This window comes from Hylaeus volcanicus, chromosome 7 (assembly GCF_026283585.1).
Source record: "Hylaeus volcanicus isolate JK05 chromosome 7, UHH_iyHylVolc1.0_haploid, whole genome shotgun sequence".
In the NCBI taxonomy this organism is placed as follows: domain Eukaryota; kingdom Metazoa; phylum Arthropoda; class Insecta; order Hymenoptera; family Colletidae; genus Hylaeus; species Hylaeus volcanicus.
The window spans coordinates 11,421,379-11,449,291 of record NC_071982.1 but is presented as its reverse complement, the minus strand read 5'-3'; the positions used below and the strand labels follow the sequence as shown (position 1 = coordinate 11,449,291).

Below are 27,913 nucleotides of genomic sequence, written 5' to 3'. Positions count from 1 at the left end.
TATTTTCGTGGCAATGTCTATGAATGTGAACATAATAAATCAAAAACGAAAGGATAAGAAATTATCGGACCTGAAATTTAAGTTTTGAATTATGGCGAGTGAACTGACCTTTTAATATAGACACGTGGCTTTATATTTGGCTGCCTCTGTCTTATCACGGCCCTGTGCTTAAAAGCTCACGAACACCAGTTTGAGGAACACTGTAGTACGTAAATAAGTGAAGTTTCGTACTCTGACTGGTCTGCCATCTAGAAACAGCTGTTCGTTAACTCCCCCGAGCATCATGGCCGCTTCCAGTCTGGTGGAGCCGTTGAAAATGACATTTGTTGGGTGAAACACGATCAAACAGTGCCTAAATTCCATTCATTTATTAAACGAAAGTACGCATAGTGCACGCGATTAAAGCGTATTCGGTATTTCTCGTATCAACGGTTTCGGAAACAACTTTCATGTGATTCTTTTTTCAATTCGTATGCGAATGTCCTTCCTACGCTACTTCTCTTTTACGGACGGTAACCAGTGTTTTGTTAAACCATTATTCGAGATAATACGCGTGTTGTATTGTCAGGACATGTTACAATGATGCCGATAAAGGATAACCAGGATGTGGCGTGCTTTCTGGTCACCAAACACTCATGGAAGGGGAAGTAAGTGATCCTTTCTTTATCTTTGTGCCGCGTTGAACGTTTCGTTAATTTTGTAAAATTCGATGTAACTACTCGTAATTAACTTCTGACAAGCAATAAGATTAGATAGATACATATAGTTTAGAATACCTGTTGGATTATTTGTAAAGTAAAACGAATCTTTGTCACAAAACATGTTTTCCATTGTTCGAAATTCATCTGTAACATTCAAATAATTCACGATTATTACTATAACGATATAATGAAAAAAAAGATAAATAAATCTTTCTTATTTACACATGCAGTATAGTGAGGAATTACTAGAATCGTTAGTATGAACTCGTATCAATATTATGAATGGTGTTACTAATCTATTCGCTATATATATTACTATTTAATATTAAATAAATGATAAGAAACGTCTATGCAGTTGAACACATTGAAAATAACTTTTGGAATCATTAAACGTACTTTTGAGAATACTGAAAAAATTTTTGGTTAATAAAAATCGTTATCGTAGGAATGAACATGTTTACAAAATACATGTTACCATAAACTATTGCTGTATCATAGATACTTCACATAATAATAGGCTTGTTACATGATACCAGTATCAAAGAGAAGTAATACTTATTTCTTGTGATATAGGTATAAACGTATTTTCTCGATTGGATCCATGGGTATAACAACATATAATCCTACTACATTAGAAGTCACAAACAAATGGGAATACTCTGATTTTATAAGCGTGCAACCAACTAACAGAAATCAGTTGGGTTCGCACGAATTTAGTATAACAATGCGCAAAGAACGAAAAGTTGACAATATGAAATTTAGTTCAGAATATAGAGCTCATTTATTAACAGAGGCTCTTAAGTATAGGAATCAATTTGTCGAAAAGCCCAAAGAAATTTTGGTGAGTTACGTGTTCCTTACGTAATGCTTATAGCGAAACGTTTAGAATTGAATTTTAATCAGGCTTGTTATCAGTCTAGCCATATGGTCAATAATGTATAGATTAAAATGTTCTATATAGCATTCTAGCTGAACAAAGCCTAAAGAGTTTATTTCAAATAATTCAATGAATACAGTAAGAACTCTATTTATCTAAATATATTTGTTGACAACGTGGTTCGAATAACTGATATATTTGGATAATAGGAGTTTGCAAATCTAAGCCCCTACCAATAATTTCTTATTCAAATAAAAGTCTTATATTTTGATAATTAAGCATATTAATTCAGTCAATCGATATTTCAGACTTTACAAATCTATTATTAAATTTGAAGAAATATAATATGCCAATACTTAGTGAAGCAATCGCTTATTTTTTTCTACTAAAAACACCTTTCATTCATGGTATATAAAATTAATTAAATTTATTTAAATATTATATAAACACAAAGTCTGAATTTTAAGGATATTGCAAGTCGGTTGTGTTTGGCTCCATTTGTGTTTCAAACCACTTATTAATCAATGCATTAACATGACTCAGATGTGATTCATGACATCATCTCTATTTTTTACTTTTTACTATTTACTCCCACACCAGCTTTAAACTTTGGTATTTTATCCTTGTTAAATTTCATATTAGATTTTGCTGATGTTTCAACATTATACTCTTGTGATAAAAATACTGCTGGTTCACCGTATATGAGCCATATAAGTTGCACTTCACATGTAATGTGACAATATACTGTGAGAAGATATACTCACAACTTAAAAACATAATAGTAATGTAATGAGTTTCATTGGCCTATTGAAATACAGAGGGGATTATCAAGTGTTCGTCTAATTGGAACACTGCACACTGTTTTTTCTATTAATAAGAGCTCGGTACAGAGATTCGATAAATTTAATAAATCAAATTTCGTTTAGATAAATGGAGTTCTAAGTAATTTAATTATATAATAATATAATTACCGTGATTATACAATAATATTTTTTTTTTTCAATAGAGGTACCAAGCTTACAAGCATCATTGGTCTGATACGAGATTACCTGTTGTATTAGAAGTGACACCATATAGTCTTGACCAATTAGATCCTGCAACAAACATGGTTTTAGCCAGTTATTGTTATAAAGATTTCGAAGGGATTGCTACAATGAAAGATTATCCCAATGGATTTGTAATAGTGTGTGGCGGATTTGGACGTTTGCATCTGTTTGCTTCTCAGCATATGGATGAAATAAAGAAAAAGCTGCTGGAATCAGCTATGAACAATTTAGGTATCAACATAAAAGTTTTGAAAGAACCAATCAAACTAGATGATTTCGTTGCCCAGAGATTGGGCAAATTTAGCGGTGACGAACATATAACAAGTGTATCAGAATTCACTGTTCACAAATATTCATCTAGACATATAGATCCTCAGAGAAGAACTCTTTGTCTTTCGGATACTTGTTTATTGGAGAGAGATCCTCAGACATATAATGTTTGTACTCTTAGACCTTTGTCGGATATTTTTGCGTTGATCCGTGATAACGAGAACCCACAACTATTTACTATACAATACCTCAACGGTCAAACGCGCAGTTACACTGCAACAGATAGGGATTCCTTGTTAGCGTCTTTATTGGATGGCGTTAGAGCGTCTGGTAACAGAGATGTCCATGTCGGAATGTATCTAATAGCTAGAGGGAAAAGACTCGGACCTCTCAATTTACCTGTTGACGAGGAGGTTGAAACGTCACACGTTAAGTTTCTTCAGCAGCCACCCAGTGGACGTACTTTCGCTGAAATTCTGGAAAGATTTAATGCAAATGTCCCCTACAGTGGTCTTAATTATTCCGTGACGCAAGATGTAAGACGAATTAAATGTATTTAGTATTACAATAAGTCCTCTACTTTCGCGATTTATATCTTCTCGAACTTACGAACGACATGGTATCATCGGCGAGAGAATTGTGTAGTCGAGTAATGTTTGATTAGGGCCTTTATCGAAAAAATCTTAATAGCGCAATAGTAAGAACTGATCTTAAACAGGTCAATTGAGAACAAAAAGATTGCTTCATATGTAAATATGAGGACTTAACCGCGTATATACGAATCCGCCTAATTCGGGGACTTACTGTATCCACATATGTCTGTTACATGTAGTGTTGAACCTTGTATTTGTTCTTATGTGGATATATATATATATGTATATATCGTTGCAGTACATTGAAGCGGTGATGATTCACAGTAAAGAAATTCAATTGTGATTGGATAAATGCGTATATGACATGACTTAAACTTACATCTATACTACATGTAGCGGTTAACGTCGTTATTTCTTTTTTCGTATGGTACTCTCGAGCATTATTAAATTTAAAACTAAGCTACGTCTATTTGCATGAATGTATAGATCGTACGACAAACTGCAAGTGTTTTCCTTTTTTTGTTTAGGATGTTATACCGCTTGAATGGACTGTAGTTACAATGCAACTTCAAATAATTCATAAAGTGAATAACTACTTGCAGGGTCTTTTTACTGAAAACAAAGATAAAATCATTCTCGGTGCTTTACAAACGTTGGTCAATAAAGATTTGGAAACGAACAGCGAAATAGAGGCGCAGTTTCATGCTTTGAGACGATTGGTTGCTAGTAAAATTGGTTTCACCGCGTTTACAACTCTTCCCGGGTTCAGGGAAGCTATAGGGCACAAAGTTGTAAAAGCTTTAAACAAACAAGACTGTGGTGTAACGCAGGCTGCTATAGATTGCATTTGCGCTCTCATGCAACCGATGCACGACGATTGTGATCTAAGACAGGAACAATTAAACAAAAGTAGTCTTCTCAGCAGTAATAAATTCTTGGAGAGCTTGCTCGATATGTGGATTAACCATATTGTGAGTGTTGAAATAGTTTCGAATACGATATACAGTCAGTCCCATAAATATTCGTTCCCTCTATGTCTATCGAACAAGTTTGACTAAATTAAACAGTAGGTTTGATATTACCAAATGAATTTTTCATTATAAATATCTATATGTATATGGATAAGCTTATACATGTATATATTTATACGTATATGTGGCATTCCAAGCCATTTCGACCACTTTCGGACCCAACCATTTTTTATTTGGCTGAATTTTTTTTATATTATATGTAGTGTAAGTATTTGTGAATATTTGCAGATTTTTGTGCTGAGCTAAATTTAAAAAAAAAAACCCAAATTTGTCAAAATTCGACAGTTTTAATTGTTTTTCTTTTTTTCCCTCAAAAAACTATGATTTTTTTCTACATTTTATGACGCAAGTCTCATTATAGGCCGAATTTGTTTCTATTTTTGTTTAATAAATAAATAATATATCCATGATATTTAATATTTCATACAGAATACAAACCTAATAAGAAGATTTTTAAATAATTTTAAATTAATTTTATTGCAAAATAACAAAATAAATAATCACTTGATCATTTCAAATTAGTACTACTCTTATATTACTCATATCTAATTTTTAGTATGATCAACATAAATGCACCTTTCTTTTAATTGCATTTTAAATTGTCGTAAATGGTCTAATTTTCTCAATTTTTGGCAGAGTTATAGCTATTTAAAAAAACTACAACTTTTTTCAAAAATTCATGACCTTTTTTTGTTCAGTATAAAAATCTGAAAAAATTTACCAAGAAGGCATTCAGTAGAGTATTATAATATAACAAAATTTTAGCTAAATAAAAAATGGTCGGGACCAAAGGGCTCGAAATGGCTTGGACTGCCCCCATACGCATCAACGTATCAACACAAACATACACTTGGAAACATCGCACTTACCATTTAATTTAAACAAACTTCTTCAATAGACACAGGGTGTGCAAATATTTATGGGACTGACTGTAGAATACTACAGAGTATTTGGCTTTCCATAGAAAGGGTGACACAACAACTGTTTTAAAACATTTCAGAACCATGGTACAGGCGCTTTGGTAGTTTCCGCCATGCTCGATCTTTTAACTTTTGCTCTGTGCGTACCATATAGCGAAACAACCGACGGGAAACATTTCGACAATCTTTTAGAAATGGTTGCCGCGAGGGGGAGGTCGCTTTTTAAATTATTTCAACATCCGTCGCTAGCTATCGTGAAAGGCGCTGGTTTGATCATGAGAGCGATCATCGAAGAGGGTGCGCCAGAGGTTGCAGCAAAAATGCAAGAACTCGCGCTCGCCGAGGGAGCTTTACCGAGACATCTGTTGAATAGTCTTTTTACTCTCGGTACCGACGGTAGACTGTTAACCCATAGGCAGTTGTGTAGGCATCTGGTAGGACTCTGGATCACAGGACACCCTACCGCTATGGGTCTATTGAAAAGGATCATGGTAAATCTAACGTTATTGACTCAAGTTATAATATTATTTTCATTAAATTACGAGAAATGAAAATATCTAAGTTTGTGTTCATTGTGCATTTGTACAGCCTGTTGGTTTATTAAATTACTTAGACTCTGACGAGAAAGTCCCCGATTCGTTTCTCGAGAAAGAGAGATTAAATAACCGTGACAACTTAAAGATAGCAATAGATCACGCGTCGAAAAACAAGAAGAGCCCCCAGTGGATCGCTATCGAGCGTCAAATGCGCGTTGTTGAGAAACACGTGGAGCACGCTCTTCAACATTGGGGGGCCAGAATCGGCATCGAGCGCAAAGAGAAAATCAAGGAACGTCCAATAGTGTTAAGAAAACGCAGAGAGAGAATCAAATCGGAAGCGAATTGGAGTTTGTTTTATTATAAATTCAACCAGGATCATTCACTGCCGAATTTAATTTGGAACCATAAGACACGGGAGGAATTGAGAACGGCCCTCGAAAACGAGATCCGCGCGTTCAGTTCCGACAAGGATTTAGCAGGCGGAACTCTGATTGCCTGGAATCATAGGGAATTCGAAGTACAGTATCAGTGCCTGTCAGATGAAGTGAAGATTGGCGATTATTACTTGAGGCTTTTGTTGGAGAAAGATAGTCCGGACAGTCCAATAAGAAAATCGTATGTGTTACATTTTCGATACCTATTGACAGTATTACCGATCATTCGTGATTAGACAGAGTGTCCCAAGAATGTTGGAGGTCCTTGAAAGGGGTGGTTTGGGGGGTGATTTGAAACAACTTTTTCCTTAGCGAAAATGTTGTCCGAGGCTTCGTTAAGGAGATAATAATAGGGATGGCGTGAAAAATCACTGTTAGTGATTTTTCACGGTGATCACACAATCACGATCGCAGACGTGATTAAACTTCGATCACGACCGTGATCCGGAAGGTGGCGTTTCCGAAGCGATTCATGTTAATTGTTATCGTTAGTGTCTCGCTGTCTCTTCTTAGCGGAAATTCAAGAAACTGCAAATGAGTCAAATTTAAATTGTATTCAAATTATATTAACATTGCTTTCAGAGCGCGAGTATGCGAATGGAGCACCTGCGGTAGCGTAAGTCGCGCTCTGATTGGTCGGGGTCGGTTTTCTGTTAATATCTCCTTAACGAAGCCTCGGACATTTTCGCTAAGGAAAAAATTGTTTAAAATCACCTCCGAACCGCCTCTTTCAAGGACTTCCAACATTTTTGGGACACCCTGTAGAGTTCTACTCTTACTTGTTGTACTCGTTTATATCGTTTTTATTTATGTCAAGTAACGGTCTATTACTTTCACCATAGGTACGAATTTTTTAACGACTTGTACCATAGATTCATATTAACAACAAAAGTTGAAATGAAGTGCCTTTGCTTGCAAGCAATGACTATAGTATATGAGCGATATTACGAAGATATTGGTCCATTTTCGGATACAAAATATATTGTAGGAATGCTGGAACGTTGCACGGACAGAATGGAACGCGATAGGCTAGTCATGTTTATAAATAAACTAATATTACACAGAAGAAACGTAAAGGATATAATGGATCAAAACGGAGTGCGGACGTTAGTCGATCTACTGACGTTAGCCCACTTGCACACGTCTCGAGCAGTCGTACCTACGCAGACTAACGTGATAGAAGCAGGACCACAGCAACAACAAGCCATGGAGAAAGAATGGTACTATAACGACGGTGATCAACGGAAAGGACCTATAAGCTTGAAAGACTTGAAAGAGTTGTATCAAACGAATCAAATCACATACAAAACCAAAGTTTGGGCACAAGGATTGGACGGCTGGCGTATGGTCTCGCAAGTGCCGCAATTAAAATGGACGTTAGTCGCGAAGGGAGCACCGGTAATAAACGAGAGCGAATTGGCAACCTTAATTCTAAATATTTTAATCAAAATGTGCGAGTATTTTCCGAGTAGGGATGTCGACGACGCGGTAATCAGACCTCTACCGCGCATGAAGCGGTTGTTATCTGATCTTCAGTGCCTACCTCATATTGTTCAACTTTTATTAACTTTTGACCCGGTTTTAGTTGAGAAAGTAGCTACTTTGTTATGCGAAATAATGCGGGATAACGCAGATGTTTCGAAAATTTATCTTACTGGTGTCTTCTACTTCATACTAATGTACACTGGTTCCAACGTATTGCCGGTGGCGAGATTTTTACAAACGACACACACGAAACAAGCTTTTAGAAGCGACGATGTAAGTGTAGCCAAAAACACGCATCCCTATGAGTTACGAAGCTCATTTATAATGCATGGTCTTTTGACGTTTATGTAGAATCGGTATAACGATTACACTGTGGATGTTTGTGGATTTATGGCAAATTGTAATACCGGTAAATCAATAATAATCAATAATAATATACATGTCGTACGAGTTTAGAAGATAAAACTTTCATTTAAGTTTCCATTCTTTTTCTGTGCCAGTTTAAACATAAATTTGCATAAACATGCATAGTCTAATGATGAGTAATAAGTGAACAAGAATATTTAAGCTTTATTTAAACGTTTCGGCTTCCATGTTATTAGATATATAAATACATTATTTTTAACTACGATAAACATTCTATTTAATAGATTATTCGAATTTATGTAAACGTTCTTACTAAAAATAATGTAACTACCCTCAACTATGTACTTTATACCAATTTCATTAATATTTGTCTGCCTTACTTCTCTTATCTACAAAACCTTGTATACCAAAGATACCCAGAAGCAATAATGGTCGTAACGTTTAAACAAAACTGTATACTACGCTTGTTCAGTTATTGTGGACTAAATTGGTTTTCTATGGTGACAAGCAGTACATGCTGCGAATTTTTGTAGAACGTATCGTCTGATATCATGCAGCGAAGTATTCTTGGGCAGCTTTTGCCCGACGCGATGGTCAGTTATTTAGAAAACCACGGCGCTGAAAAATTCGCGCAGATATTCCTCGGCGATTTCGATACACCAGAAGCTATTTGGAACGCCGAAATGAGGAGAATGCTTATAGAGAAGATAGCAACACATATCGCAGATTTTTCTCCGAAATTAAGAAGCCATACTATGGCGAGGTATCAGTACATTGCTATACCTGCTATAAGGTACCCGCAATTAGAAAAGGAATTGTTCTGTCAAATATTTTATCTGCGGCACCTTTGCGATACTGTAAAATTCCCACAGTGGCCTATTCCTGAACCTGTAAGTCGACGTGCAACGAATATTTCCAATATATTTATTCGTTTTGAAATATAATTCTAACGTGATATCGAATATTCAGGTGCGATTACTAAAAGATGTGCTAGAAACATGGAAAAAAGAAGTAGAAAAGAAACCACCACTGATGACAGTGGACGAAGCCTATAAAGTTCTCCAATTGGCTAGCGGAAAGCAACACAATGAGGCTGAAGTTAGAAAGTCCTATTACAAGCTTGCACAAATGTATCATCCCGACAAGAATCCTCAGGGCAGAGTTAGTTGACGTAACATTTTCTTTCGTTAATATTAGGGGAACCGAAAAGTAATGTCGTTTCTTTTACATTAAATTCAAACACATTCTTAATAAATTTCTATGTATTTTTAATGAATTATGTAATCACCCTCATTATCAACAGCTTTTCGTTATCTAGTGTGCAAATTTTCAATGCCAGATCGATAAAAAAACAATATGTTGATGAATGATAATTGAGATTCGCAGAAACGACATTACTTTCCAGTCTACCTAATATAATAACATCGAGACCTGTATCTCACGGGAGTGTACTTTTGTTCGTAGGATAAATTCGAGGCTGTCAATCAGGCATACGAGTTTTTGTGTAGTCGAAGTTGTTGGTCCACCGACGGTCCGAATCCTGATAACATAGTCCTTATTTTAAGAACGCAGAGCATCCTTTTCCACAGATATTCCGACGAGCTTAGACCTTACAAGTACGCCGGATATCCGCAGTTAATCAAAACGATCAAACTAGAGACAGACGACGAACAATTATTCTCGAAATCCGCGCCACTGCTAGCCGCTGCTAGCGAACTTGCATATCACACGGTACAGTGTTCTGCTTTGAACGCGGAGGAGCTTCGCAGGGAAGGTGGATTAGACGTTCTGTTAGAGGCTTATACGCGATGCGTTTCCGTTTTAAATAAGTCTAGTAAACACTCCGACGTAGCAGTACAGGTCTGCATGCATATCACTAAATGTTTCTCGGTTGCTGGATCGTTTAGAGGCTGCAAAGACAGAATCATCGAGCTACCACAACTTGTTAAAGACCTCTGTAGAATATTACACTTCAAGGTTAGCTATTACGTACTAACTTAATTTTAATTCGTTTAACGCATTCGCGACCGGCAGATATTTTACGACCGGCACATAGTTTCTAATACTGAGTACAGTCAAGTTTCCATAAATGCACAAATTTCTCTACGATAAATTCACACAAACCAGCCCCATCACTGGAGGATATTACTCCTTGAGGGGTTCAGGAGTTCGAACGTCGAGTAGTGTAACATGATCTGGGATCGAATATCTCGGTGAGACAATGCTAATGCAACGATAAAACTTTTTGTATTATTGATTTTTTTGTCGTAAAACTTTTATCATCATATTCTTGACAATTTTCTGATAAAAATGAGACCAAACACGACGTAATTCGTAACATATGTGCTCGTATTGTATCGCATATGTAGAACTTTTTTTTTGTATGAGATGGGAGCCCGGTCCCAACATAAACACCTCATAATAATTCATAAATAGTTTTTAAACTCTTTTGAGGTTCATATACATATACAGGGTGTCCCAAAAGTCGGGGAGGAATCGGAAATGCGGGGTAGCTGAGACGATTCTGAACAACAATTTCCTTTGCAAAAATGTCGGATGGGGCTTCGTTAAGGAGATATTAAGAGAAAACCCCGACCAATAAGAGCGCGCGTAGACCGTTCGAGCGGTCGCGGTAGCGAAGGCAACGCGCTGGCGGCCGCGCTTGTACGCGAACAAGTGACTCGACGTGCATCGAAGGATATTGACGCTGCCGCCTAGCGCGTAGCCTTCGCTACCACGGCCGCTCCAGCGGTATACGCGCGCTCTGATTGGTCAGTGTTTTCGCTTAATATCTCCTTAACGAAGCCCCATCCGACATTTTTGCAAAGGAAATTGTTGTTCAGAATCGTCTCAGCTACCCCTCATTTCCGGCTCCTCCCCGACTTTTGGGACACCCTGTATAATTCAACAGTCTCCTTGAATGCACAAGTTTCTCTACGATAAATGGACAGTAACATGATCCGGCATCGGATATCTCGATGAGACAATGCTAATGCAACGATGAAACTTTTTTTATTATTACCGTTTTTGTTGTAAAACTGTTATCATCATATTCCTGACATTTTTCTGATTAAAATGAGACCAAACACGACGTGACTCGCACCATATTTACTCCATATTGTCTCACCGAAATAATCCCGATGTTGGTCGCCATTTTCGCATGTCGCTCCGTCCTCTTCTTCATTCGGTGTCCTTGTCTACACTCGAAGTTTGTTGGCAAACATCAGAGAATATACGAACTCTACGATAAACGCACAAGTTCATTCCCGAGGCTATGCATTTAAGGAGACTACTATACCGACGAAAGTAATAAAATTTTGAAGCTGGACATCACAGATTGTATCGTTAGAGCGAAGATAAAAATTACAAAATATGTTTTGAAATATCAATGTTGTAAATACGTAGCGTATAAAATAAAAAGTATTTTCATCATTGTTTCACAACCAGGAATAAAATTCAAAATGAAGCGAATTCAAAGTGAAGTGAATTCACGTCAGCGGTCGCGAATGCGTTAATTTTATTTAAAATGAAGTTTGCTTGTACCTTTTGAATAAAATTATAGAAATTTATACGCCGTCCTGTTCACAGCATTTAACAAAGTTATGCTCGGTGGCTACAGAATGTATCTCCTCCCTTGCTACGGACAGCGTGTTGCAAATGCAATTGCTACAATCCGGTGCTCTGTGGCATTTACTGCTGTTTATGTTTAATTACGACTATACGTTGGAAGAAGGCGGGGTGGAAAGGAGCCAGGATGACAATCGCCAAGAAGTGGCGAATAACTTGGCTAAATTGGCTGTCCGAGCTTGCGTTCGATTAGGCGGTTACGCGACCGGAGAAAACGAAACGCCTATCAATCCTGTCACGGTAGCCGCTTTAGAAAGTCTGTTAACACCGTATCTCTCGCGTCAACTAGCAAAGAATAAGCCGGAGGATATACTGAAAATCTTGAACTCGAATTGCTCGAATCCTTATCTAATTTGGGATAACGGAACTAGAGCAGAATTAAACGAATATCTGGAAGCTAAGCGACAGGAACGATTGAATGGCAGTGAGGCCTTTGAGCATGACTTTAGCGACTTCAAGTACAGCATTCATGCCGACGAACTTATTATCGGGGAGATATTTGTAAAAATATACAATGAACAACCCGTATTTCCGATAGAGGTAATATATTCTCCTTTCGAAGAAACGAGATAACGAAACAAACATTTGTGGTTAAAACGATTAATATTTTACAGAACCCTAAGAGCTTTACGATCAATTTACTCGACTTTCTATCTAGTTCGTGGGAGTACTTGGCGTCTCTGGGGAATGTAGCATTAGTTAAGAAAGATCACGAGAAACTGGAGCATATCGCCATGTCTCTGGAAGCGTTGAGAAATGTGATTAAAAATAATCCAGGAATCGAATTACAATGCATAGGGCATTTCAGATTATTATTCGTACTGTTAAGTTGCAATAATTTCAAGTTGATTCAAAGAAGCGCGCTCGAAGTGATCAACAACGTCACGAAAAATCAAGAATGCGTGGACGATATCGCGGCAAATGAAGTTATAGTGCATTTGTTGTTATCTTTAAATACTTTAAAAGAGTGCCAGCTTCTTATACTTGAAACATTATACGCTCTGATGAGCTCGACGAAAATCGTCAAAGAAGCACTGTCCAAAGGTAGACGAACATTAGTTTGATTGGGTGTGTGCGAAAGTTCGTGCGTTTCTTTGAAATATAGTTCTGAGGTTGAAAAGAATATTTATTTTTCAACGGCGTTACTTTGTCCTCTTGTTGCAAAATTTCAAGCAAATCGTCCTTGTCAACATCGCGTGGTCTTCCGGGACGGGGCATATTTTTGACATTTCTGTTTTCTTCACGAAAGCGACAAAACCAAACTTGACACGCACGCAAAGAAATAATATTGTCACCATAAATTTCACACAGTTTTTGATGAGCATCAGTCGCCCCTGATTGTACTCGAACAGTAAACAATGGCGTGCATGAATTTTATCGACTTACATTTCGTCTCACACTAAACCATACTAAACTGAATTTTTCGCTCAAACAATAAAATACCTTGCAAAGCCTAAGGGTGGGGGAAAACACGCTCTAATTTCCATAGCACGTGGTCTGTAATGTCAATAATCCGAAGGAAAACGGGTTTTCGAAAAACGCAGGAACATTCGCACACACCCAATACTATACCTGTATCTTATTATCTCCTTTAAAACAAAGATTGTGGGAATTTTTAGGAGCCGTCGTCTATGTTCTCGATCTATTCTGTAATTCAAGTAATACTCAAATACGCGAAGCGGCCGCGGAAATGCTTGGGAAAATGTCGTCGGACAAATTAGCTGGGCCGAAAGTAAAACTGGACTTGTCGAAATTTTTGCCGAGATTATTTAGCGAGGCGATACGAGATGCCCCTAAACAGTGCGTGCACATGTTCGAAACGAAACACGAGAATCCTGAACTGATTTGGGATGATAATGCCAAAGCTAGAGCTTCTAGGATCGTAACAGAATTAAAAGACGAGTATGTGAACGTTGCTCGAAAATACGCACGTCTTCTTGATTATCCTGTCAATTTATACGGAGCATAATTTCTTCCAGATATTACGCGTTGCAGAGGAGAAATCCTAATGCTGTATTAAAGTTACCCGAGACTCAGAGTAATATCGATATAGCAACAAACGAACCTGTAGTGGGAGGTGTATATCTCAGATTATTTATAGCGAGTCCTGCGTGGGCTCTTAGGAAACCTAAAGAATTTTTGAGCGAACTTATGGACACGACATTGACGTTTATGTCCAAAGAAAAAACTGATGTAGGTGTACGATCGACCTGCCCACGAATAAGAAATTTGACCGCTTTTTGGTGGACAAATTTCTTTTTTCCTATTCCCTTTTTTTTTTCTTTTTTTTATGCAGATTAAAATCTTATTTGATAATATTTCTGTAAATAGCCGGATATGTTGGAATTGACAACACAAGCATTAGTATGTCTCCTCCAAGCACAACCAAGTTTAGCAGACCACGTTCCATCGTTAGGCCACATACCTAGACTCTGCCGACAAATGGCGATGCAAAATAATCAACCATCCGTGTACAAAACTGCGATTTTAATACTTCATCAATTAGCAACGAGCGAGGTAAGTTCGTCGATGTAGTTTATATTAAATACACGACGCTATTCGTTGATACTTAAACTACGTGTACAACCTTCAGACTTGTATATCGTCGATTTGTCAAACGGAATGCATAAGCCCGTTGAAACATGCTATGCAATCTAGAAGAGATATGATCGCTGTAGCGTGCGAAACGTTGCATAGGTTATTTTCAACTAACGAGGATAGACTTATAAAACAGGTGAGTTGCTACTGTCTGCCTTTAACTAATATTTTACCCCTCTTCCAGATTTTTACGTTTCACCCGCGCTTAACACGTTCGCTACCGCACTAATTACCGTGAGAATTCCTACGAGGTTAAAATTACATTTTTATACAATTAGAAATGACGTAATTCAACATCTGTACTGATTCTATCCGGACTAATTTTCTTGAACACCTCGTGTTTAGAATTAATTTATTTACTTCCTCGGTGAAAATTCTTGTCACCCATACGTGAATAACGTGGCGGTCAACGTGTTAACTAACAAATTTGCAGTGTTCTAGGAGAAAATACACTATTTTTATGTAAAACTTTATTATTTAGGCATTGGATGCCGACATGGTACCTTATCTGTTGAATATATTAGAGGGGCGATTAGACGCTATCGAAAATCCTGCAACAACCAAAGCTCAAATAGTTAAAGCTTTAAAAGCAATGACTAGAAGTTTGTTGTTAGGAGAGAAAGTGAATGCTATACTAGAAAAGTCGAGTGTCTGGGCGGAATACAAAGATCAGCGGCATGATCTCTTCCTTTCCAATTCTACTAATTCTGGCTACCTTACTGGTAAGATACGCGTGCAATGTGTCACCCGATATGTTGTATATCAAATGTTTAAATATATATTGCAAATTCATAGCTGGAACGCCGGTGTCCGCTGGTTATTTAACGGCTGGTCCAAGTAACACTTTAACCACCGGCCCACCACCAGTTGACAAAGAAGATACTTTAATTAACAGGAATGATAGTATCTGATATAGGTAGCATCGAAAGTAAAACCGAGTGGCAGTAAGAATGCCAATCATGAAATTCCTATCGGTATATTCTATCGATATAAAGACTACATTGCCTGTGATTTTCGGCTCCTTAAAAGATTAAGGAATTTATCAATCGAATAATGTTTTTGTTAAATTTACATTTATATTTAGATTATTACGATACATATAACTGATACTCTTTATTATGCTGTATAGGCAGATTGTGTAATTACGTAAGCAATGTCATTCTTTACAGCGGCGTTAGCGGGTGGCAGAAGATAGTATTCAATGAAAGTCTATTATTAAACAAATTTTTCTAGAAGAATATCCCTCGAGAAAAAGATAAATCTCCTTTGTTCACTCCAAACTTCACCCGAGCAAAGTTTCATTTTACACTTAGCAAATTTCCTCACGAGTATTCACGTTTATCACGAAACTGAATTTACATTATCGAAGGAATTTATCAGTTTAGAGATTAGACATCATGCATCTGTAAAGTAATAATGTAAAGAAGAAACGTGCGTCCTTTGGAAGTCTCGAGCAACTTTATACGCAACTGGAAATTAAAAATACAAGTTGAATAAGATGTTTCTTACGGAACAATTCGTGCGTCGCACAACAATTTTCTATGCGATAACACGTGAATTGCAAAGAAAATTTAGTGAGAAACACGTAAATGAATTACTTTTACTATAAAGGAAACATGTTTTAAAGAATTCACATTCTTGGCGCACAGAAGATTAATTATTGTTGCTGTATTCAAATGTAATTAATATTCCTTGGAAGACTTTCAATGAATGTATTATATGTATTTTAAAGACTTATAAGCGAGAACTGTACCTATCTGGTCCAACTTTCAAATATTCAAAAATTCTCATACATCATCCATGTTTTATTACCATCACCATTACATGAAATCGTTATAGTATACTACATTTAATAATATACTTTCAGGGGTTAATCGCATATTCTAATACCGCAAAATGCTTTTACTTCTTCCATACGAAACATTTGTAACGATAGCAAATATATCAGATCGAACACAAACAATAACAATAACTGATACTCAAACAAAAAATGAACACACATTGTTCTTTGACGCAAATGAAAGATACGAAAATTGTATAGCGTAAAGTCGGTTCGCCGTTACTTTTTCAGTCACATTTCATGCTCGTCATTTTTTCAACGAATTTTCTAAGGAAAGCGCTTAGAAATAACGAGTGCATATTGAATGCCTGCTAACGAATTAGTGGATTGTATAAAAAAAAAAAAAAAAAAATAATATTAGTTGAATGTAACAGTAACTGAAAAAAATCGAATGTATACTTTATAAACGTGATGTTCAGTCTTTAATTCCATGCAGTGTACGTTTTCTATCACATTTTTTGTTGTTTTCTTAAAATGTTTATGTATTGATAAGTATATTTTGTTAAATATTTCATCGACGCTTAAAAACCGCGGTAAGTGACAAAGCTAATCGGTGATACTGAACGAGGATCTATCAAATGAATTAGGCTCCATGGGTTAGAGAGAGTTCCTCTTTTCATATCAATTTTTAGTATTTTAACGGAGCGATTGATTTAGCGATGTCGAACATACGTAGAGCTTAGATTACAAAACACGCGTTTTGCGATGCTCTTCACTTGCCATCCATCAATTTCGAATAGACTTTTGCTACTCCTGATCGAGGAGTCGAGCGATCCCGAGCGCATCGAAGGAAGAAACGACGACAGTTCCTTTCGTAATAGCACCGTGTACCGTGTATAAATTTCTATATTTACAATTCTGATAAGAAAACGGACAAACCGAGTTCCTCATAGAGCCCCTCAATTTCCGAAACGTAGATCGCACAGGAATTTCGCGTGAACATGATTTCCGTTCGCTCGATTCGTCGATCGAATTACTTTAGTGAACAAAAACAAAAGAATGCTGAGCGTTTAATCGGTTAATACGAAATGATCGATCGTCGAGTAAGTGAGAGGTAGAAACGAAAATGGTTGGCATGGTATCGATGTGCTGTGTGTAATATTGTTACTGTCAGTCGAGTAACCATGAACAAATATGGTACAGCCTTAGTTATTTTTATGTATTTACGCCTGAGTTCTTAAGGTCGAGAGTAAGATATTGTATATACACACATATGTATATGAAAAGAAGTTATACCACAGATTATTGTACGTACAATTAGAAAATAAACGATTTTGCACATGGTATGTAACGTTCCACACCTGTTCCTTGCTTTTGTACCTTTTGTTGCGATTCTTTAATTAAGGAGCGCAAGCCGTCAAAGTGGAATTTCATAATGAAAATTATAGTTTGACGGGATAAAAGTTTTATAAAAGTTTAAAATAAAGGCTCTTTATTATTTGTAATTTCTTTCTCACGTTTGATGTAAAATACTTTGAAAACCAAATTCGCGCATAAATTATTTCAGTAATTAGACTAGACGAATTATGCATTGAATATTATTTGAACGTTGACTGTTTGGCTCGATTGCAGCTATTGATTACTCTTATGCCATAAGTACACGAGCCGGGTCTTGATCCCGTGAAACTTCACTCAGGATCATGTATTTGCTATCTGCATAAGAGGAAAGCAATTTGTCTATACTTTCTTTTAATTCCGTAAACGTGGGTCTACTCTGAGGTCGTGAATTCCAGCAAGAAAGCATAATACTATACCTGCAAAGAAAGAGATAAAAATTCATTAACTCTGCTACTCTTAATTATTAGATGAATCACCATTTGTTCTATTGCTTGGTGATTCTATAATAGAATGAAATGTAAATAAACAAATTGCTCAGTAATCTTGTAAAGGCAGTGGTCTCCAAATCTTTTAGAAGCCACTCTGAAACCCAGAAGAAATGTTAAATTATTCACATTTCAATGAATGTTTTCTTCCTATTTATTTGAGACTGAAATACCACGCCAAGGCTCGTGCCCTCTTAATTTGGAAAACACTGCGTTAAGGTAAACATTCTGTTATCAAATTTTAAAATAAGACTGAGATATGTATATTTAACAAATTAATTTTGTAATTTAAAATTGTATTTTAAATATAATATTTACAATTCGATTCCACAGCTCAGCGGTCGTTCCATCCTGTAACCAGACTTCAGAAGTTTCAAAATGGTATCAGTAGGAATTCCTGGATATGGGACAGCCCCCATGGTAACAATTTCCCACAGTAAAATACCGAAAGACCATCTGAAATAGAAACAGGCAGCTAATAAGAGAAATAGGAAACATCCACTCGCGGAACAATCAAGTAATTCAAATGGTGTTGAAAAAAATTAATAAACTCATGAAAATAAATTATATAGAATTTATTTTGTGAATTTAATTTATGAAATTTATTTTGTAAATACTTATGATTAATCAGCTAACTTACACGTCGCTCTGTGTTGTGTAAAGTTGATGTGTCAAGGCTTCGATTGCCATCCACTTCACAGGCAACTTGCCATTTCCCTTCTTTTTATACAAGTTCTCTTGATAAATGTCGCGGCTAAGGCCGAAGTCTGAAATTTTTGCGATTCCACCCTCGCATATTAATACGTTACGCGCTGCCAAATCACGATGTATTATTCGATTCGAAGACAGAAATTCCTGTAAATCGTTTTTCAGTTTTTAGATGTTCAGTCAAATTAGATGTACAAGACGATTGAACAATGAGAAGGTGATAACGAATGATTAAATAATTAATCTAACAATTGTATTAGTCAGCAAGACTTAATGATAACGGTAAGTACTGCACTCTGAGATTAATCAAATTTACGTTTCATGTACAGGGTCAATAAATTTAATAAATTATATGATAACATTATAATCAATATGAAAAAGAATATGTACTTTTAATTGCATTAATGAGGAAGACTTCAGAATGATAACGGCAAATACTACATCCTCACGTCACATGTACAGGGTCAATGAATTTAATAAATGGTATGATAACGTTATAAGTCAATATGAATAAATAAATAAATAAATACTTTATTACCATTCCTGTGGCAATTTGTCTTGCAAAATTTAGCAAATCATTTACCGTAACCGTTTCCGTACATTGTCCTATGTCTACAATGGAAAAAAAATATAATTAAACGAGAAAAAATATTAATCTAGCATTAAAATGATAAATTTTTTACTTTCTGTTTATTGATTCGGGCGAATGTATTGTGTTTAATTGTTCAAAATATATTTAAGAGTACATGGCGCCAATCCCCAGTATGTAAATTATTTATAAATTCAAATCTGCCATAGTATTAATGAAGTTAAATTATTTAACGAAGATGAGACACGGTAAGTACTATTTTTTAAATACAATTTCACATAAAATCCAAACAAATTTGCAATGCGTATGCAAGTCTTTCAGATACAAAACCGATCAACTACGTGAAATAAACAGCGGAGAAAATTGATACTATAAACCTTTATTTAAAGTTGAATATGTTTGGAAAACGAGAAGGCTCATACATATAAATGCCCAATTACCTTGTTGAATATCATACAAACGGTTCGAAATTTCACAAATGTTTTGATAATTTCCGTCGTTTCCACCTAATTAACAAGAGAAAACATCAAAATATATTCAGGAAATTTGTTACATCATCGTTTTAATTCATCTAAATGGTAAATACCAGATCTATTTAAAGAATCCAATTCGTTAGAGAATGGATCTTCGTGATTTTTTAACCTTTCTCTCTGATTAAAGGCAGCGCACATTATACTTTGCCATATCTAAAAATTCATCAAGCATTTAACAAAGGAGTATATCTATTTTGAATCATTACGAGATACTATTATTCAACAAAATTAAAAAGTTTTAATCTGGCACAAGCATCAGTTTAAATGCAAACATATTTAAAAAATTCCTCTGTTCATTGTTTACTATAATTTATTGGAGAAGGCAAATGCTACAATATTCTCTCACCGTTCTCAAGTAGGTCTGTAAATCCCCTTTGCAACAATACTCCACCACCAGTACCATTCGATTGTACAAAACACACCAACCGATCAACGACACTATATTTTGATGTTGACCGGTGCATTGCATCATCAATATTTCTTTATGAAAACTTTGTACATCGTCCATGCTTGGATTCTCTGCGACGTAACATTAAACGTTCAAATTATTACATAGATAAGAAAGAAAAGAAGCACAAGATATAATTGTTTCATCCATTACTTGATTTACTTGTATCGTGCATAAAATAAACGATCATAGCTCTCACATTCGTATGATTTGTGGTAGCGATCGTGTTTAGGCATGCAGAAAAAAAAGGAATGAAATTTCTTTATTTTAGAAAAAATCTAGAAAATCTAGACCGCAACGGGTTAAAGTGTCTCTTAACGTTGGTAAATGTTTAATAAATTCATGTGTTAAGCTACGAAATAGATCAGTCGTTACACCTTTGAGCATTTTGATCGCCACGTCTGTAGCATTGCCGAATTTATCACGCAACGAGCCCAGCCTTACGATTCCGTACGCTCCGCTACCAATAACACTGTCGAGTGTCAACATTTTTGGCGACAGTTCGAATTTATCGTGTACGAACGAAGTATTGTTAACGTCATTCTCAAAATCTTTGCACAGCAATTTCGTTGCATTTTCTAGGGGTGTATCCTTCGGGTTGAGACCCTGCTGAAGCAATTTAAAGGGTAAGGCCACTCCAGAAATTTCGAAGAATCGATTTTTTGTTTGTTTATTAATATGTTGCCTTAAAGCTTTAAGAATAAGAAAAGCAATATTTCATAGCTCGGGGAAATCTGAAAGAGGTCGTTTTCGAATGTTTTCCCAAGGCATCTTGTAAGCGCGCGTCAACCATGCGGCGAGTACACAGCGCGCTTTTCTGGAAACTACATTTTTCAAATCGGACGAAACGATAACTGCTACAAATCTTGTCGGATTCTCCTAAATTTTTTAGGGTGACGTCTTTAATACATCATCTAGTAAATAGCGTATGAATTTTACGATAAATTGTAAACTTTTTCTTTTACAATTTTTCGATGAAATTTTCGGAAAGTAATTGTTTTTTTTTTCTTTTATTTGTGCACCATTTTTCGAGAAAACGGCATTTTCAAATTTTCACACGCCGTCCACTAGCTATTACAACGTACTTAGACATAACGTTCGGTTTCTTGTTCCAGATTGAAATTTGTCTGCTCAATCTTTTCGCCTGTTTGAGGCCTCGGGTACAGGATTCTTTGAATTCTTTGGTATCGAAGCGGCAATTTTAGAAGAAAAAACATATAAAAAAAAATTTCGTTTAACACATTGATACGCATTTAATAAAATACTTTTTCACTGCTTTTAATTTTCTGAACAAAATTCTCGAAATTAGTTTATTCTTGGGGGACCTGGAGTGGCCTTACCCCTCAACACGTTCACGTCTGTGCATCGGACTACAAACTCATTAAAGGGTTACGTGAATTTCAGGAGACTCGATTTTATCAATTCTTTCTAATTAAACACATTCGTGCCTCTTTTTAAAGTTTCCTTGCGCCAGTGGAAAGTATCGTTCACGAAGAAGTTTGAAAGAAAGGCTACTAAAAATATATTAAACAATAATTGATTTACTCTGAATAAGAAAATTAAATAAAGTATATCAATGGAATTGATATTTATATATATGCTGATAATAAATAAGACATACAAATAAAAAATACATACATGATGTAAGAATAAAAATTTTCGTTGAAAGGACGTCTTTTTATATTTTTCCAGACCCTCGTGTTTGATTACAAAAAGAAAGTTTAAGCAAATTTGAGAAAACTCGACTGTCACTATGTGTAGCTTTTTAAAAATAATTTTTCCTTTCACTTGCTTTTCGAATCCTATTTTTCACCGGTATAGAAGTATTGGTTCGAAGATAATCCACGAAGTCCAGCTACGTGTAACTTCATAATTGTTCACAATAATAATGAATATGCGAATTTATTCTTATGCCATAGTGAACGTGTTAAACAGATTATTCATTTTTAACAAGATTTTAGCACTCGAATTCCTCTTAATTTCAAACGATTGAATGTCAGAGTTTCAAGACATGTAATTTTCATAATGGAATATTATTAATAATTGCCTAGTATTCTACTAACCGTTGTCAGATAAAATTAATACGTGCAATTAATACATGCAATTTCTTTGCAAATATTCAAAAAGTATTTAGATGACATTGCTTACCTCGAAACGAGTGCATTCCGTCGAAAAACGTTTGTTTCTTTGCTCGTAGTATTGGAAAGAAACCGTGCCAATTAGAATCAGAATTGCAATCGATACAGCTACTCCGATGAGTACGCGATAGAATATGTTTATGGCTGCAACAGAAATAATGCAAATGTATAGGTAGTATTGTTGTCCTGTGAGAAAAATTAGTCCAGACTTGACGCGTTATATCAATGTTGTGGAATTGTCGAACTAAAAAGAGCGAGTGCCATCTAGAATCAGTGAGCATATGACTGTCGTTGAAATTGGCGTGTGCAGAAAAGTACTGCGGGCAATAAAATCCCTTTTTTCCACCGGACCACTGACTCGCTTATTATACTATTACCCAGTCAACCTTTTAAGTTATCAAGGGGGTATTATTGTCTAAAAGTTTGTTTTTTCAGTAATGTTCAGGAATTAATTTTGCGAAAACTATCAAACCTACAGTACCAGGGTTTTTTATGCATAATAAAACACGTTTCAACTAGCGACACAAATTTTTATGAAATACTTGATTGAAATCTATACAAGTTATGCGCTGTTATGCAGGTTGTGGCGTGAGACGTTCGTTCAATCGAGCGCACAGGCTGTGGCGGTTCTAGTTGTCTGAGACAGAAAAACAAATTTTTTTTCTCAATCTATATGAACGTAGTCGTCGTCTGAACTAGAATGAAGCAAGTACTAAATTTTTTATCGGAATCGCAGCTGTTTGAAAATTAAGGTTTAACTTTCCCGGGAAATTGTCAACTAAAATATGAGAGCAGGGCTAAAATATTCAAGCTATCGGTATAATTCTAGTTCAGACCATAGGCGATGGTGCCCTCGAAATGTGTGTAAAACCAGAAGTCAGTCGGTCCAATAGTTTATGAGAAAAACATGTGTCCGACACATGAAAAATGTCGTTTCGCGAAAAACGCGTTTAAAGTTTGCTATACATTTAGCACCAATACTAGTGAACAGCCTTTAAGCCTCTGTAACTATGAGAGCTCTACGAATTTCAAATTAATATTTTAGAGGCACTTTCTCGAAACCACAAATGATAAGAATAATACAAAAGAAAAAAGATCGAATTTTTGAAGTTTCTAAACGATAATACCCACTTAACAATAAAAGTTATCTACTTGCGTGTTTATCGTCGAGACGTTTGGCGATCCCTGTCGGGTAGCTTGATCCTCCATAAGAGTCAGCGATGATCTCCACCACATACGCGGGGTTCAACTTTACGTTTGAGAAGGTGACTGATGTAGTATTCTGTAAAAGAACTATTCTGTATTCTGTAACAACTAATTAAATAAATATTTGATTTGATTGGTGCAGAATTGGTCCCACAATTTTTGTAACACCCTGTATACATATATTGACCAAAGCTATTTAGTTTTTTTCTTCTGTTTCATTAATTTTCCTTAGTAATTATTTACTTACAATCCAACTTCAGATTTAAAATAGATTGTACTGTAGAATACAGTAAAATGTATTCTAACTCGTTCGGTAGCTCTTTTAAATAATTATCGTTAAGTTTAATTTTATAAATACTGTATCATTGGTCAATAAATTTTGAAAATAACCCATTGCGGATTATCCATTCAAACACAACCTCCGCTAAACAATAATAATAAAATAATAATAAGTATGAAATAATGATAAAGCCATCAAATTAATAAAATACACTGGTAAAGTTTGGTTGGACGTTACAGATATATTATAATATATCACAACCTATAGGTTGTCCCAAAAGTTTCTTTCGCTTTATTAATAAGTAATACATGCACAATAGTTTATGTTTTATGTTACATCACTGAATTGTGCACGATTCATTTTGCTCCATTACTGTTACAATATGAATATCTATGAAATTAGATTGTCTATTTATAGAAACACGACCACAGAAAATAATTGAGTGGAACTCGCGAAAGAAACTTTCGAGACAACCTAATACAAGTCAAAATTATACTAATTAGACAACAGTTATGTTAGATTAAAGTTGTCCAATAGAACACAAAGGCCGAACATGTATCAATTAATTAGATAATTTTACTAACGCCGGGTACGACACGAAGGTAATATTCTTGTTCATCTCCCACCTCGACTTGTACAGTGTAATTATCTGGCTCCAGTTCAGGTTTATCCCAACTGACATTAAGATCATAAAAATCTCCGTATCGATAAATATGCGTGGCTTGCAACCCTTTCACCATTTCTGGAGCTGAAACGCAAACTCTTATCTCAATTTCCGAATTTTATTTTAAAAACTTACACCAAAGAAGTAACAACTTCTTACTATTTACGAACTCAATCGTTTCGCTTAAATAATTAATCGATCGATTGACGATGCATTCAATTTATTTTCACGTACTCACCGCAGATGGTTAAATTATTTGGATAGTACGTTAAACAAGGTTCTGTGACTATGTACTTCGACTTATCTAAACTGCGTCCTGTGTCATTTTTACGATTGTTAACCGAAACAATGGTTACGGAGCTGTTTCGATTGAACATCAGGTTTCCTACTTTGAAGCGAAACTCTGGCTTCTGTGAAAGGAAGAGTGGCCAATAAAATATTGGTTATTAAAACTGATGATTAAAAACGATTGCTGGCAATTGTTATGAGGCGATCAGTATAAGTAAGTATTAACACTTAGCGTCGATAAGAATCATTTTCTACACACACCATTACAGTGTATGAATTACGTTTTAGTAATTATTATTATAATTTAGTAGCTTTAAGTATTATTACATTCTCCATTACGAAGTCCTCCAAATCGTGTTCTCCACGCCAGATTACCACGTCGTATCTGCAACTGCGATCTGCAATTATGACGTATACTTGCTTAATGTAATGTATCTATTGCATGTAAGTGTCGATAAATATTATTCATTTACTTATACCTGCTGACGATTTCACATGTTTCTAATGAGAGAATCGTAAACCGGACAAGTCACACTTTCAAAAATACAATATTTAAAAGTAATACCACACTTTATAGCAATTAAACTAAACTATTAAACTAAAAAGTAATAGGAAGTCAACGTTAAATTTAAGCAAATAATTTGCAAATAGTTTAATTGAAATATTAAAATGATGAACATCATTCTCCGTTGCTTGTTCAGCCTACTTTTTGTTAATAATGCATAAAGTGCATGAATATATCGAATAATTCGTAAACCCTCAGTTATTACCTTCCGCTGGTTCGAAAGAAAATTCTGCGTGTAGATTACACTCGTCGGGCTCTAGATTCAGCAATGATATATTTTTCACAGCCAGCGGTACATAATCAGCTGAAAAGAAAGCGTAGAGAATAAATCATGCGGTTTTTCGTGCACGATAAACTGGACTCGCTGACGAAATGGTCAGCGTATACGAAATTAATTAACTTGAAACTTATTATCCATAATAAATAAATCTAACGAAAAATACAAATTTTATAAATGTCTCGTAATATACGAGATAAATGTATTATTTAATGAAAGCGAACGACAAAAATTTGTTGTTTCTCGAGACATTAAAAAGCGTAAATTTTATGTGGTAGTAAAATTTGTTTGTCTTTCATAAATAATAGATTACTTTTGTACGTTGAGAAAATGTCCGATGTTTGGGGATTTGAAACTCCATCCTCCGATATTTCGTAGAACCGAAATTGGTAATCGGTACTCGAGGATAAATTAGTAAATGTTGCTAAACTGCCTTTGGTCTGTAAAATAAATTTACTATATGAGACGCATGAGAGTGTGTGATTTCTCAGCATCGATTCGTGGTGAGAAAAGAAGTCACAAAAGTCCTTCCTTAAATTGTTTGTTTATAATTGATTTACATTTTTTGAGAAAAAATGTATTATAGAACATCATTTTAAGCAATGTACGACTGTATTTTATATGTAAGAGCTGTATATTTACACTGGAAGATGTATATACAAGGTTGTTGTACAACCTTGTCTGTTTATACAAGGTGTCCCTAATTTAACAATAAGTGTCAAAACTTTGGGAGAATGTTAGGCACCGATAAATTAAGAAAAAAGGTCCTTTAGACCCTTGACATTACTCTCGAGATACTTTCTGCACTGCAGCCACGATTCGGCTGCTCAGTTAATCTTTCGAGTTGATTGGTATCAACTAAATTTTCTACTTTAAAATTCCAAACAAAAAAATTTACAGGATAACGTCAAGTGTTTACATTTGTTTAGAGTTTTGAAGTAGAAAATTAAGTTGACACCAATGAATTCGCGAGAATAACTGGGAAACTGAATCATGGCAACAGTGCAGCAAGTATCTCGAGAGCGATAACTGATAGTAAATGTCACGTATGCATTATTGCAAGAGGTCATAATTTAAACCGAGTCTGCATTAAAGGGCTTGGAACATCAAAAAATGAAAAAAGAATCACTTTTTTTTTTAATTTTTTCTTTTATTAAATAAATATTACGTAAATATTACGGGCTTGGCCTGTAGTTACATCGATATAGTACATCGATCGCGCCAATCGTAAACATTACGGGTGTTACGAGCCAGGGCGATAGCGACGCGCGTGTGAGCCCTGCGAGTGAGTTGAATTCAAGAATCGAAGAAGATACGATTAGTCCTGTTTATTTCAATGGATCAAAAGATCGAGGATGGAGTAGAAATCGCAGACGACTCTGACGCGAAGTCAGGTAGCTGCTGGGAATTGGTATCTCCCAATTAAGGGTAACCGTAGGATCGGTATCTCCCGGTAACGGGTAACCGTTGGGAAGGTTACGTAAGGATTGAATCGTATCGTTGGAATATAATACGCGTCGTGGATAAAGCCTCGCTACTATTAATTCTAAACAAATAATAACTCGAGCGGTAAAGTTATTATGTTGTGGGGTCGTTACACTGGTTAGGATTGCTTATTCCAATGGTGAAGGTTTAATAACGATTTAACAGACCTTTTAAGGTTAACAAATGATTATATATTCAAAACTGAATAATTCTAATAATACAATTGTACAGTGTCGTGTTGTCGCGGTTAGTGTATGAATTTAATTACCTAATCGTGCACGGTGTTAACGCACTGGCGATGCGGGGGTTGAGAATGCTTCTATTGCCAAATTGAAACCGGCTACGCGGAACTATATGGTTGATTGTGATACAAAAGGGAACCGAAGCCCGATCTCACTGAAGCACTCCCTGCAGATGATCAACGTGATGCTACTCTACGTGACTCTACACGTAACTCTTTCGTTCTAATCCCATGAGTAACGAAAATCATGGGTTTATGTACCCCTAGATATTGATGGGGATACGTCAGTGATTCCCATATACAGGGTGTCCCAAAAGTCGGGGAGGAGCCGGAAATGGGGG

General features: G+C 35.7%; 3 protein-coding genes across 5 annotated transcripts in view; 1 reads left to right on the top strand and 2 right to left on the bottom strand.

The window, feature by feature from the left end:
- The window catches only part of LOC128879181 (angiogenic factor with G patch and FHA domains 1), a 45,384-nt gene extending 45,156 nt beyond the window's left edge, over window positions 1-228 (bottom strand). Inside the window, exon 1 of the mRNA XM_054128093.1 lies at window positions 109-228. The gene's annotated coding sequence lies outside the window, so the exon portion shown is untranslated. The remainder of the gene's footprint in view (window positions 1-108) is intronic.
- A 49-nt stretch (window positions 229-277) lies between these two features.
- On the top strand, window positions 278-17,613 carry LOC128879179 (dnaJ homolog subfamily C member 13). 2 transcript variants are annotated; one of them, XM_054128088.1, is made up of 18 exons: window positions 278-647; window positions 1,275-1,542; window positions 2,585-3,430; window positions 4,090-4,458; window positions 5,519-5,929; window positions 6,027-6,592; window positions 7,254-8,169; window positions 8,796-9,152; window positions 9,232-9,423; window positions 9,727-10,239; window positions 11,851-12,429; window positions 12,504-12,933; window positions 13,509-13,791; window positions 13,869-14,082; window positions 14,221-14,406; window positions 14,483-14,623; window positions 14,969-15,209; window positions 15,283-17,613. In XM_054128088.1, the coding sequence occupies exons 1-18, from the start codon at window positions 580-582 to the stop codon at window positions 15,396-15,398; spliced, it is 6,696 nt and encodes a 2,231-aa protein (XP_053984063.1). In that variant the 5' UTR covers window positions 278-579; the 3' UTR covers window positions 15,399-17,613. The 2 variants fall into 2 exon arrangements, with proteins under 2 accessions (XP_053984063.1, XP_053984062.1); XM_054128087.1 differs by having other exon boundaries at window positions 4,015-4,458.
- Window positions 16,276-27,913, bottom strand: part of LOC128879180 (tyrosine-protein kinase receptor torso-like) — a 16,150-nt gene continuing 4,512 nt past the window's right edge. Inside the window, exons 4-18 of one of the 2 annotated variants that reach the window (XM_054128089.1) lie at window positions 26,160-26,286; window positions 25,775-25,873; window positions 25,332-25,402; window positions 24,955-25,126; window positions 24,637-24,800; window positions 23,719-23,848; window positions 22,577-22,710; window positions 20,806-21,037; window positions 20,327-20,499; window positions 20,034-20,133; window positions 19,888-19,953; window positions 19,397-19,470; window positions 18,791-19,005; window positions 18,469-18,606; window positions 16,276-18,081 (exon numbers count right to left, since the gene is read on the bottom strand). In XM_054128089.1, coding sequence (XP_053984064.1) covers window positions 17,913-18,081; window positions 18,469-18,606; window positions 18,791-19,005; window positions 19,397-19,470; window positions 19,888-19,953; window positions 20,034-20,133; window positions 20,327-20,499; window positions 20,806-21,037; window positions 22,577-22,710; window positions 23,719-23,848; window positions 24,637-24,800; window positions 24,955-25,126; window positions 25,332-25,402; window positions 25,775-25,873; window positions 26,160-26,286 — 2,064 coding nt within the window. In that variant the 3' untranslated portion in view covers window positions 16,276-17,912. The remainder of the gene's footprint in view (window positions 18,082-18,468; window positions 18,607-18,790; window positions 19,006-19,396; window positions 19,471-19,887; window positions 19,954-20,033; window positions 20,134-20,326; window positions 20,500-20,805; window positions 21,038-22,576; window positions 22,711-23,718; window positions 23,849-24,636; window positions 24,801-24,954; window positions 25,127-25,331; window positions 25,403-25,774; window positions 25,874-26,159; window positions 26,287-27,913) is intronic. The other variant, XM_054128091.1, reaches the window with a different exon arrangement.